The following is a 14,096-nucleotide window of genomic DNA, read 5'->3' on the forward strand; positions in this document are numbered from 1 at the left end:
CTGTTCGCCTCTCCCATCATGCACTCCTGCTCAGAGCCTGGCGTCAGCTGCCAGACTGGTCACGTTTGTGTGTGTGTGTGTGTGTGTGTGTGTGTGTGTGTGTGTGTTATTTTTGACAAAGGCAATGTTGGCCGAATGTTCAACTTTCCGACAGTGTTTTTGTTGTGCAACTCAGCATCTCCGCAATATGGTGCATAGCAACTGGCCTTTAAAATTGCTACACCACGAAGATGACATTCTACAGATGCGAAATTTAACCAACAGGAAGAAGATGCTGTGATATGCAAATGATTACCTTTTCAGAGCATTCACACGAGGTTGGCACCGGTGGCAACACCTACAGCGTGCTGACATGAGGAAAGTTTCCAACCAGTTTCTCATACACAAACAGCAGTTGACCGGCGTTGCCTGGTGAAACATTGTTGTGATGCCTCATGTTAGGAGGAGAAATGCGTACCATCACGTTTCCGACTTTGATAAAGGTTGGATTGTAGCCTATCCCGATTGCGGTTTATCGTATCGTGACATTGCTGCTCGTGTTGGTCAAGATCCAATGACTGTTAGCAGAATATGGAATCGGTGGGTTCAGGAGGGTAATACGGAACGCCGTGCTGGATCCCAATGGCCTCATATCGCTAGCAGTCGAGATGACACGCATCTTATCTGCATGGCTGTAATGGGTCATGCAGCCATGTCTCGATCCCTGAGTCAACAGATGGGGACGTTTGCAAGACAACAACCATCTGCACGAATAGTTCGACGATGTTTGCAGCTGCATGGACTATCAGCTCGGAGACAATGGCTGCGGCTACCCTTGATGCTGCATAACAGACAGGAGCGCCTGCGATGGTGTACTCAGTATGAACCTGGCTGTACGAATGGCAAAACGTAATTTTTTTGGATGAATCCAGGTTCTGTTTACAGCATCATGCTGGTCGCATCCGTGTTTGGCGACATCGTGGTGAACGCACATTGGAAGCATGTATTCGTCATCGCCACACTGGCTTATCACCTGCCGTCAGTGGACGTTAGATTTGAGATGTGTTACGACCCGTGGCTCTACCCTTCATTCGATCCCTACGAAACCCTACATTTCAGCAGGATAATGCATGACCGCATGTTGCAGGTCCTGTACAGGCCTTTCTGGATACAGAAAACGTTCGACTGGTGCCTTGGCCAGCACATTCTCCCGATCTCTCACCAATTGAAAATGTTTGGTCAGTGGTGGCCGAGCAACTGGCTCGTCACAATATGCCAGTCGCTACTCTTGATGAACTGTGGTATTGTGTTGAAGCTGCATGGGCAGCTGTACCTGTACACTCCATCCAAGCTCTGTTTCACTCAATGCCCAGGCGTATCAAGGCCGTTATTACGGCCAGAGGTGGTTGTTCTGGGTACTGACTTCTCAGGATCTATGCACCCAAATTGTGTGAAAATGTAATCACATGTCAGTTCTAGTGTAATATATTTGGTCAATGAATACCCGTTTATCATCTGCATTTCTTCTTGGAGTAGCAATTTTAATGGCCAGTAGTGTAGAAAGAAATGTTGACGAGTGCTTTTTGTTGTCTGAAGAATCAATGAATTGTATTTCAAGATTAGAAGAGACTGAGTAATTTGGCCGAGTGAGGTGCTGCATTTGTTAGCACACTGAAATCGCATTCGGGAATACAACGGTTCAAACCCACATAGAGCCGTTGAGATGTAGATTTTCTGCGATTTCCCTAAATCGCTTTGGGCAAATGCTGGGATGGTTCCTTTAGAAGGGCATGACTGATTCCGTTCCCTATTGTTCCTTAATCCGAGCTAGTGCTCCATCTCTAATACCTCATTGTTGACAGGACATTGAACACTAATCTCCCTCTCCCTCCTCCTCCTCCTACTGGGTAATGTGATTGTACTTGCATGAAGAGGTATAACCGTACCTTTAAGTTCTATTTTGGCCTAGAGGAAATAAAAAAAATTGTTGAATGTGTTTATAAATGTGGAAACAATAACAAAATTTTCACATATAGCTATTTTATATTGTTGTGCACGCTGAACTTTGAAACCTATTATCCTTACAAGAGTATAATATTTGTTTGGTTTATTATCGTGAGGTTAATTTTTCAGTGGATGCTATTATGAAACTGACTTGTATTTATATAACATTTTGATTTACTTGCACAGGTAAATGGTGGTTGCATAATTTTCTAAGGCTTGAGATGCAAACCACAGAAACATTGACCAGATGATAGGCCAGTGCAGTAGCAGTAGGAGTTCAAATGGAACTGAGATTCCTTACAGTTAAAAATGAAAATGTTAAAAGTTTTCATAGCTTACAGTCTGACACTCAAGAATATTATAGGTATCATGTGCATTTTAAAAAGAAACTAGCCTTGTCATTAAAGGGCATGGAAAATCCAGGATGGATTAATGACATTGCTATTCACCATATACTGGAGATGCTGAGACACAGACAAGCACAACAAAAAGACTGCTAAACAAGAGAGTTTTCAGCCAAAAGGTCTTTTTCTGAAGTAGATAACACACATTCAAATAAACACATCTCTCACACACATGACCACAGTCTCTGGCTGCCACGGCCAGACCTTGCATGCAATATCTCCTCTCCATCCTTAAAATTCGGTTGCTCTGCAGTTTCAGATTCCCGCATCCCATCTATCACGTTGAAACTCTTGCCCTCCAGGTACTAGAACAGGACACCAACTCAAAAAACTCTTCAATGTGTTCACCTCCTACTCCCACCTTGGACTACCATATCCACCACCTCTAGAACAGCCTCTAAACCTCACCCACATCTTCTCAGAGTTGACAAACCCTGCGTTGCAGACCACCTACATTTACCACCCAAACCTTTCCTCCAAATGCCGTAGTTCCGTAGAAGCATTAGTCCTTTCCAAGGGCCTTACAGTTTGTTCCACTCCAAAATTCAGTCCTGCTGCACTTGTTAGAGACTTTCTCTCTTTTTCCCTTTCCCTACAGTGGAAACACTTTTTGATCACCAGCTCCACTAATCAGGCTAAACCAGTTTTCAACCCTGCCTGACTCGGTTCATTTCTCCAACCAGTCATGATCCAGCCCCACTGCCCCCTAATTATCCCCTGTAAACTTTTCAGAAAGTCTTAACCTGGAACCTTGCCTCACCATCATCCCCCAAATCCCTTAACATGCAAGCTAACCTTACATCCACAGAAAGAACCACAATCCACTATTTAAAAACTGATTCCAACCTTACAATCGTATGCTCCACCACTATGGTTTTCAATTACAAGGATTACCTGGCAGAAGGACTCCACCAGCTGTCAGATTCATCCATCTACAAACCCTGCCACACCCCATTCTGGAAATCCAGCAGGGTCTCCAGGGTCTCCAGTCTCTCCTCAAATCCTTAGGCCCATTCCAGAACCTTTCCCGAATCTCTCTCTGTCCTCCTCAACTCTACCACTCCCCGCACTTCTACCTTCTACATGCATCCTAAAGTCCAAAAACTCAACCACCCAGGACACTCCTTGTGGCCAGTCACTGCATCCCCAGTGAGAGAATCTCTGCTCTTGTAGACAAACATGTTTGGGCTCACATGCGGTTCCTCTTCATTGAAATGTCTTGGCTCAAACTCAACTATGGGTTGATGACCGCATGTGTCGCATTACACACCCGAAATTAGACCCTTGTGACCCTTTGGTTAAATTGTCTGGCTGATGATAAGTTTACGAAATACAAAGTTAACATAACATATAATAACAGTAATAATATCGGGAACTAAATCAACGACTCGTAAATGATGTAGGCCACACAGTTGCGATTTGGTTAGAATATTTATTCAGAAAGCAAACTAATAGCAAAAGTTGTCGTATTTAGAGTTACTGTTACACCCGAGAACATTTCAGTTTGACACAGTTCGATCATTCAGAATCTCATTGCGCAATACAAGTTATCTATATGGAAAGTTAGAGTTCACATCAGGCGCGCAGCTGCTTACCACTCAGTGACTAATTCCTGCTATACCACACAATGCAAAATTTCTAAGTTGTTTCACTTCCTAGCTACTTAAAGATCGACCGTCTGCTTTTGTGTCTTCATTCGCACTGTTTCTCTACCCATCCCTGGCCGCGTTTCCTGCCTGCCAAACATCCTCACTCAGCTGACTAGCGCAGTTCCCTTTCTGAAGCTGTCCATCTGATTGGCTACTGATTATTCTACATTATTTTACATTTTAACATATTTAAATAATCAAAGCTTGACAACTTTCACATTCTAAATAAAGTAACAATAATATCCATTACATAATAAATGTTAAATTCTTTTACATAAAACTAATACAATTTCCTTCTTAGCTTCGAATGCCACGGCCAGTAGCCTTGCACCCATGTGCTTTCTGCTAAATAAACAACTAAAGAACAAAAGTATTATGCACTAGTTTTGCAACAAATATTCTGTTACTTAATGATTCAATAGGTTGTCATGCTGTCATTGTTCAATGTGTTTTGTGTGGAGGAAATGATCTGATGCTTCACTGAAAATACTGATAATTTAAATTCACTATATCTTTTAAGCAAGTGAAGTTACAGAGTTGATATGCACAATGTTTGTCATTTTAGTGATGCGCTTCTACAAAGCGTTCAGATTTTAGCATTCAGCTCTTGGTTTCAAAACTTGTTAATTTCACTTTAACAGTAAATACTCAACTGTTGTAGATATGATCAGTATCCAAGTTTTATTGGGATCACCATGAAAATTTATGGAGGATGGCAGATTAAAATTACTGTGGCTTGATTCCCTGCATTACTACAGAATTAAATAGTTTTCATAAATGTTCCCCTTTATAGCCGATCTTAGGTCCGCCATATTTAACGTTGCAATGTCTCCTCGGCCACAAACACTTTCTACTGGGTTTCCCTATGACATAGGTTCTCGTCTGTCTCACTCGCACACTACAGTGCTTAGGCCTCAATAGAGAATAGATGCCTGTGAGTTTCCCCATCTCACGGTGAATCTGTGCCCTTTGTGGCACACGATCCTGAACAACAGGGTTCGTTTCACAATTCCTGTAGGCTGACTCTTTGGGCCACATATATAAATTAGAGTGAAAACTCACAAGCCTATTACCCACACCCTGCCTTCCTATATGAAAGACACCAGCTGATGTCATCCATTGACTCTTCACGTATCCTCTTCCTTTACCACACTGTGGCCTGCTCATCATAATTGATGCCACTTCCTTTTACATTAACATCCCTAATGCTTGTGGCTGTGCAGCTATTGACATTTCCTTTCCCAACGCCTGACTGATTTCAAATATACAACCTCCTTCCTGGTCACCATTATCAACTATATCCTCACCTACAATTACTTTGCCTATGAAAGAATCACCTACAAAATAGTCTGTGGTATGACAGTGGATACCTACATGCCATCATCCCAAGCCAACTTATTCGTGGACCATCTAGAAGAATTCTTCCTGGACACCCACAATCCAAAACCCCTGATCTGGTTTGGATTCATTGATGACACCTTCATGATTTGGATCGAGGGTGAGGGCACCCTATCCACATTTCTCAAACCTCAACACCTCCTCCCCTATTCGCTTCACCTGGTCCTGCTGAATCCAACAAGCCATCTTGCTCGATGTTGACCTCCACCTCAAAGGTGACTACATCAGTACCTTTGTCCATATCAAACCTACCAACCACCAGCAATACCTCCACTTTGATAGCTACTAACCATTGCATATCAAGCAGTCCCTTCCATACAGCATAGTCACCTGTGGCCCTCACATCTGTAGTGACGAGAAATCCCCCTTGAAATATACCAAGGCTCTCACTGAGATGTCCGTTCCATACAGTTTAGCCACCCATGGCTGTCACTTGTGTAGTAACGAGCAGCTCTTGCTGAAAATGGTCTGGCTTCAGCAGCCAGAGATGGTGGTCAAATGTGTGTGAGTTGTGTGTGCATGAATGTGTGTGTTCTCTACCTCAGAAGAAGGTGCCTTGTGGGTGAAAGCTTACGTGCACACGCATGCATTTGGGCGCGCGCGCGCTCACACACACACACACACACACACACACACACACACACACACACAGCTTTCTCTATTTGGGACAAGTGTCCAACAAGTTAAATATTTTCTCTTCCTCACAAATTTAATTGTTTTAATTGTACATGTTTTTACTTTTTGTTTTACAGGAGAAAGAACTTCAAGAGCACTCATCAATATTTTTACTGTCAGAATTAAGTAAAACAGGTTAGTGTTTTTTCCATATTTTGAAAGTTTACAGCAACTAAATTAGCCAGTATTTAAGCAAAAGAAATCACAAGTTTACATTAAATGCCTGTCCCAACAAGGCATTGTGTTGTGCAATAAAGTTACAAATGTATTTGTAAAGTAAAAGATCTGAAAATGATAACACAATACATTAATTTGGAAAAGTGTATTCTTAAAGGATGCCAAAGAAATACACATATAAAAGATTATGTTTGATATCCGACGTTTCCTTTTACTTGCAGAAAAGCAGAAAGGGATTTCCTCAGAAACTGAGAAAGGCAATCTTCTAGTATTGCATAGCAGGGTAGATACAACAAAGGAGGTCAAGACTGAAATGTTGCTGGTTTTTCAATGTTGATTTCACTTTTTATCCTGTTCTGCTGTTTCTACCTTGGGCCATATCCTGAGTGTTTTTGATTTTTCTTAATTTCTATGCATTTTCTTTTTGTCAAGTTCACTGACAATGTTGGAGTCATTCTTCACACAAACAGCACTACCTTATAACTACAATTTCTTTTTTTAACCCCCCCCCCCCCCCCCTCCCGCGCAAATCTGTCTTTGAGTATGAATCAAACCGTGGAATATCCAGGACAGATGACATCATTATAAATTAGAATAAATTGCTACTCGCCAACTGGATGATGCATTTAACAACAGGCAGGAACATTTAAAAGCAGACTACGCTATTGGACGAAGTTCTCCTTCAGATTTAGGATAACACATGCTCATCTCACACACACTTGGCCTTGTCATCTGTGGGCACTGATACCAGGCATCGGTGAGCAGCAGTTTTGGACTGAATGAGTAATGGGGAGGGTTCTCACCTACCCCATTCAGGAGAGCTGGTTTTATTGTGAAGAATCCTGATAGCCTGGGCTGTGAAGCACTCATTGAAGTCAAGCACACTATATTGTGTGGCATGCTCTACCACTGGATGGTCTGGCTGTCTCTTGGCCACTGTTTGGTCATGGCCATTCATGAAGACAGATAGCTTGTTTGTAGTCACACTCGCATAAAATGTTGCTCAGTGGTTGCAGCTAAGTTGGTACACCATACGACTGATTTCGCAATTGGTCCTGCCTTTGATAAGGCATAAAATGCTTATGCAAGGAGTGGCATATGCGGTAATGGCAGTATATATGGGACAAATTTTGCATGTAGATCTTGTATGGAGATACAAGCCATGGTGCACGTTTATAATAGGAACAGACAAGGATATTGTGTAGGCAGCAGAATATCACTGTGGGAGGATATTACTCATTTCAGTACGCAATGGGAGGCAAGTAAAATCCTTGCGGAGAACATGAATCTTTTACTCGGGGGGTCAAAGACTATCCAAAGGCGCAGTTATTTAGTCACATGCTACAAATGGACACCCACTGCAGGAGATGCTCATTGTTTTGTCCAGATGCGTCGACACCCACCTGTCACTGGCACTGCATCAAAGATGCCTGGTGTATCTTGAAGACATCCTGTTGCTGCACCAATCCTGCTCGCTAGGTCCTCCGGCAATGTGTTTCTTACACAAGGCCCTTCAGAGACCCTGACATGAAAAAATCAGTTGGACAGGCTTTATAATAATGGTGGTCATGCGACTAGTCCACCGCAACCAATCCCGTTTCCAGGGAAGGTTGTGTGCAGATGTTCCCTAACTTGTATGCTGAAATGTGCGGGGGTTCCATCATGCTGAAATCGAATGCAGCAACGAATAAGTGTGGCAACATCATTCAGCATGTCTGGCTGAAACTCTTAACAGAAATACAAGATACATGCGACCATCAAGTTGGTCCGGGAGTATGTGTGGTCCAATTGAACAATCTCTGATGATACCAGCCCTCTCGTGACTGTAATGCCCTCTCAGGGCATTTTTAGGCCCAGGTTTCCGTGTTTATATGTGATTAGTGATCCTTGTATGCTCGATGTCCCATGTCAGTTTGTAAACTTTTTTTTTTAATCACTCTGTTGAAGTAGAAATGATGGGATGTTCATAGTCATGGCCCAATGGGTTCTCTCTTAAAATTTTGATTTGTTTATGAAATAATTATACACGTTATTAAGGTTCTTAACTTCTAAACAGAATCACATGCGTACGTACTGTAATGTTAAGAGAACATTTTAATTTCAATGTTTGGGGCATATCTATTATACAGTTATACTCAAATCCCTTGTCATGAAGTGTAACTCTGCTTCACACAATTCACAACAAGGATTGTGGGTGCCAGTAATGCTGCAATTGACATCATCCCTATAGAAACATTGAGTAAATTATGTAAATACTTGCAGTTAAATTATAACACAAATTAATAAAAAGGAACTGAAGACAAATAAACATGAAATGAATTGTGTTGACACACCGGAAAGATGTCCACAACCCATTTGGCATCAGTGGGAAATGTAATATATTATGCGAAGTAACCTATAGTTCCCAAGATAAATGTTTCATAGCAAATTTAATAAATTATAATTTTCATTTATTTTAAATTTATGATTTGGATGTATTCCTGGGGATACAGAAATCAGCTACAACTGCTGCTAAAAGTAGTAATTCATTTTCCTTAGCAGAACGTCTTGATAGGGTGGCATCTATAATACTGATTGAAACTGCTTGACAAATCACTTGTGTGTGGGGTGTCAACGTTTCAGATTACAAGCAGTATAGCATTTGACGGATCACTGTGATCCATTGTTCATGTGTGGGTTCTTAACATACCACGGGAAAATATTCTGAATGCTGGTTTTAGAAACTTTACTTCAACAATAAATTTCCTGCTGCGGAGGATGAATTACATTACATGAGAGAATGTGCAATGAATATCTTAAATCATAGATCATTTGACTCTCATTCAAAACTTAACAGTTTGAGGATGAGCCATCTAGAAAGGTAGCTGCTCTTCAACAGAGTCCAAGCAAACACATGGGGGAGAATTTTACTAGTTAGTGGGAGCTCCAATGCTAGATATGTTAAATAGTCCCTTAGAGAAAAAGTGTCCAGGACTGAATAGAAACTCAATATGGACTTTGTATGTCTACCGAGGGCCCTCATCTGAGGTGAGGAGGCAGCCCTGCCTGCAGCTATTGAACTTACAAGATACAGTCATCTGTAAGTTGTTGCTCATGTGGGCACCAGTGACGTCTGTTGCTTGGGTTCTAAGGTCATCCTCAGTTCTTACAGGTGGGTGGCGGAAGTGGTGAAGACTGCTGGTGCAGGCTGCAAGCACAGCTCATAATTTGCTGCATCATTCCTAAAATTGATAGGGGTTCTTGGTGTGGAGCCAATTGGAGGGTCTCAAACAAAGGCTTTGTCAATTCTGTGTCAGTCTTGGCTGCAAATTTGTAGACCTACATTATGGATGAAGAATTATAGGACTCCCGTTGATAGGTGTGGGGTGCACTACACAAAGAAAGCACCTACTTGGGTAGCAGAGTGGTCGTTGTGTGCACATGAGAGTTCTACAGGCTAAGCGGTAGTTTTAAGACTTCTGATGAACACTCACTAATCAATGTACAGAGAGCAAAATCAGATCACATACAAAGTAGACATAATTTGGCTGTTAAAATTTTAACAGTAAATTGTCAAAGTATTTGTAACCAAGTTCTTGAACTTGGTGGCCACCAGGAAAGTTGTCACTCTCAAATTATCCTTGGAACCATGAGCTGGCTGAAACATGAAGTAGAAAGCTCAAAATACGTCAAAAAAAGTTTTGCATCACCCCGGTTCCCAGAACGCCTGAAGACAGGTGTTGATTGTGGATATTGTATCACAGACACAGTCCCTTTGACTGTCCAGAGATGCCACTAAACTTGCCCAAAGATGTAAAAAATCGTGCATGTGCAGCTCCTATTAGACAGAGGGGGTCCAACAGCTGATCAGTTCCAGTCATTCCACCAGGAAGGGGATATACGGATCATGTTGCCTGTAGTTCAACCATGCCTAGACAGTCAATACCACAGTTTGATTGTGTCTGCATTGTTACTTTGTGCCAGTTAGGTCTCTCAACAAGGTAAGTGTCCAGGCGTCTCGGAGTGAACCAAAGCAACATTGTTCGGACATTGAGGAGTTCCTGGAACTGTTAATGACATGCATCGCTCAGGCCACCCAAGGGCTAATACTGCAGTGGATGGTCGCTACCTAAGGATTATGGCTCGGAGGAACCCTGACAGCAATGCCACCATGTTGAATAATGCTTTTTGTGCAGCCACAGGACGTTGTGTTACAACTAAAACTGTGCGTGATAGGTTGCGTGATGTGCAACTTCATTCCCGACGTCCATGGCGAGGTCCACCTTTGCAAACACAACACAATGCAGTGCGGTACAGATGGTCCCAGCAACATTGCGAATGGACTGCATCACGTTCTCATCACCAATGAGTGTCGCATATGCCTTCAAGCAGACAATCGTCGGGACGTGTTTGGAGGCAACCCGGTCAGGCTGAATGCCTTAGACACAGTGTCCAGCGAGTGCAGCAAGTTAGAGGTTCTCTGCTGTTTTGGGGTGGCATTATGTGGGGCCAACGTATGCCGCTGGTGGTCGTCGAAGGCACCGTAATGGCTGTACAATATGTGAATGCCATCCTCCGACCGATAGTGCAACCATATCAGCAGCATATTGGCAAAGCATTCAACCTCATGGACAACAGTTCATGCCCCCATTGTGCACGTTTTGTGAATGACTTCTTTCAGGGTAACATCACTCGACTAGAGTGGCCAGCATGTTCTCCAAATATGAACCCAATTGAACATGCCTGGGATAGACTGAAAAGGGCTGTTTATGGACGATGTGACCCTCTGAGGGATTTAAGCTGAATCGCTGATGAAGAGTGGGACAATCTGGACCAACAGTGCCTTGATGAACTTGTGTATAGTATGCCACCACGAGTACAGGCATGCATCAGTTCAAGAGGATGTGCTACTTGGTATTAGAGGTACCAGTGTGTACAAAAATCTGGACCACCACCTCTGAAGGTGGTACAACATGCAATGTGTGGTTTTCATGAGCAGTAAAATTGCGGAAATGATGTTTGTGTTGATCTCTATTCCAATTTTCTGTATGGCATGGAACATATATCGAAAACACAGAATAGATGCCATAGGAGGGAGAGCGTTCCTTGCAGTCAAAAAAAATATTATGGCTATTGAGGTTGAAATTGAGTCTAACTATCAATTTATCTGGACACGACTAGTAGGCCTAGGTGAAGTCACGTTAATTATCTGTTGTTTTGATCATCCCCCTTATTCTGCCATAATAGTTGTAGAATTATTCAAAGAAAGTTCACTGCATAAATATCCAGGTCATGCAGTATTAGCTGGAGGCAACTTTAACTTACTGAGTAAAGACTAGGGTGTATATGGATTCATTGTAGATGGTACAGTCAGTCGGTGCCGTGATGTATTCTTGAACACATTTTCCATAAACTGCCTTGAACAATTAGTTAGACAACCCACACAATAAGGAAATATTTCAGACCTTTAAGCTACAAACAGGCGTGACCGTATTGACTGTTTCAGTACAGAGACAGGGATAAGGGATAATGATCATAGTGAGATAGTTACTGAAGTTAATAAAAGTATCTGCAAGGCCAGGAGAGCATTAATGCTAAAAAAAAGCTCACACTATCAGTGAATGGACATCATTTAGTTCCAATACAATGGACTTTGAGGAATTATGGGTGACGTTTAAACAGATTGTTAATACACTATGGAGATGTGTGTGCAAGATAAGTGAATTAAGATTGGGAAAGATTCTCCAAGGTTTAATAATCACATTCTGAAAATGCTGAGGAAACAGAGTTTGTTCTGCTCTCAGTGCAAAAAAGAATGCGCAAACATCAACTAGCAAAAGTTAATAGGAATTTGTTCACCCATAAGAAGGTCAATGCATAAACCATATCAAAATTTCCATCATCATACCTTAGCGAAAGATCTTGCTGAGAACCTAAGAAAAATCTGGTCATATGTAAAATCACTAAGTGGACTGAAGGCCTCTTTCTAGTTACTCACTAGCTAGTCGTGTGTGGCAATAGGAAACAGCAAAAGGAAAGCTGAAATTTTAATTTATGAATTTAAGAAATCATTAGCACAGGATTGCCCAAACATATGGTTGTTTGACTGTTGCACATACTTTCACATGCTGGACATGCTTGCATAGAGAAGCAACTGAAAGAATTGAAAATAAATAAGTCGCCAAGTCCAGATGGAACCCCAAAGAGGTTTTATGCAGTGTACCCTGTGGCATTGGCCCCATACTTATTTTGCTTTCGTCATTAATCTCTTGCCCAGCACAAAGTCCCAAGCGACTGGAAAAAGTGCAGGCGATTGCCATATATAAGAAAGGTAAAATACCGGACCCACATAATTTGCAGACCAATATCCTTAACATCGGTTTGCTGCAGAATTCTTGACTACATTCTGAGGTTGAATGTAATAAATTTCATTGAGACAGAAAAGTTTCTGTTCACAAATCAGCACACATTTAGAAAGCATCACTCCTGCGAAAATAAGCTTGGTCTTTTGTCACATGATATCCTACAAGCCACGGATGAAGTACAACAGGCACGTTCTATATACCTAGTGTTGTGTCTAGACAAGACAGCCTAGACACAGTGAGAGGGAGCTGAAAGGCACGCGCTTAAACTCACGCAGGCTGGCGTGAGGTCTGAAACAGGATACGTAATGAATGCTATAAAGAAAAGTACGTAGCTTCTGGAATACTTAACTTTAATCCACATTTGTAGAACATCGCTCTTGATGATACATTAATAGAATCTCAATATCAATTGAATACGGCGCCTTGCTAGGTCGTAGCAAAAGTAGCTGAAGGCTATGCTAACTATCGTCTCGACAAATGAGAGCGTAGTTGTCAGTGAACCGTTCCTTGCAAAGTCGGCTGAATAACTGGGGCGAGTGCTAGTATGTCCCTCTAGACCTACCGTGTGGCGGCGCTCGGTCTGCCATCACTGACAGTGGCGACACGCAGGTCCGTCGTATACTAGCGGACCGCGGCCGATTTAAAAGCTACCACCTAGCAAGTGTGGTGTCTGGCGGTGACACCACACCTAGATTTCCAGAGAATGGTTAACATGGTGCCCCACTAAAGGCCTTGATGAAGGTTCGAGCATACGGATTAGCTTTCCAGATATGTCGGTGGCTTGAAGACTTTGTAATTAATAGAAAACAGTACATTGTCCTCGATGGTGAGTGTTCATCAGGGACAAGGGTATCATCAGGAGTGCCCCAGGGAGGTATGGTGGGGCCACTGTTATCCTCTAAATACATAAATGATCTGGCAGACCAGGTGAATAGCAATTTACGGCTTTTTGCTGATGATACTGTGGTGTATGCAAAGGTCTCGTCATTGACTGACAGAGGATGCTCGATAACTTCAAAAGAAGAATGGGAGCTAGCTTTAAACGTAGATGAATATAAATTAACATGGATGGATAGGAAAAACAATCCTGTTGTGTTCAATTACAACAATAATAATCTGCTGCTTGACACAATCACATTAAGTACCTAGGCATAACATTCCAAAGTGACACGAAACAGAATGAGCGCATCAGATTGGTAATCAAAAAGGCAAGTGCTCACACTGAAGTGTGTTACAAGACCTCATCTTTTCTCCAGACTTAAGAGGCCACTTGTAATGGGGACGGGGTGGAAGGCACCTAAAGTTTAACATTGAGTCTGAACTATTCTTCAGTTTGGCATTTTTCCAAAATACACTGCATTGCCATAGATTAAAAGATTGAGTGGATTTGTAGCCAGTCACGTATCCGCATGTCTATCAAGCCACACATGAAAGACAAATGAAATATTAGTTTGGTGCGAGATTTT

The 14,096-nt window shown here is 42.1% G+C and overlaps 1 protein-coding gene across 1 annotated transcript in view; it reads left to right on the forward strand.

Moving 5' to 3' along the window:
• Nucleotides 1-14,096, forward strand: part of LOC126171884 (trichohyalin-like) — a 125,004-nt gene that overhangs the window by 52,211 nt on the left and 58,697 nt on the right. The window contains exon 3 of the mRNA XM_049920837.1: nucleotides 6,187-6,244. Coding sequence (XP_049776794.1) covers nucleotides 6,187-6,244 — 58 coding nt within the window. The remainder of the gene's footprint in view (nucleotides 1-6,186; nucleotides 6,245-14,096) is intronic.

This window comes from Schistocerca cancellata, chromosome 1 (assembly GCF_023864275.1).
Source record: "Schistocerca cancellata isolate TAMUIC-IGC-003103 chromosome 1, iqSchCanc2.1, whole genome shotgun sequence".
NCBI classification, from domain to species: Eukaryota; Metazoa; Arthropoda; class Insecta; order Orthoptera; family Acrididae; genus Schistocerca; species Schistocerca cancellata.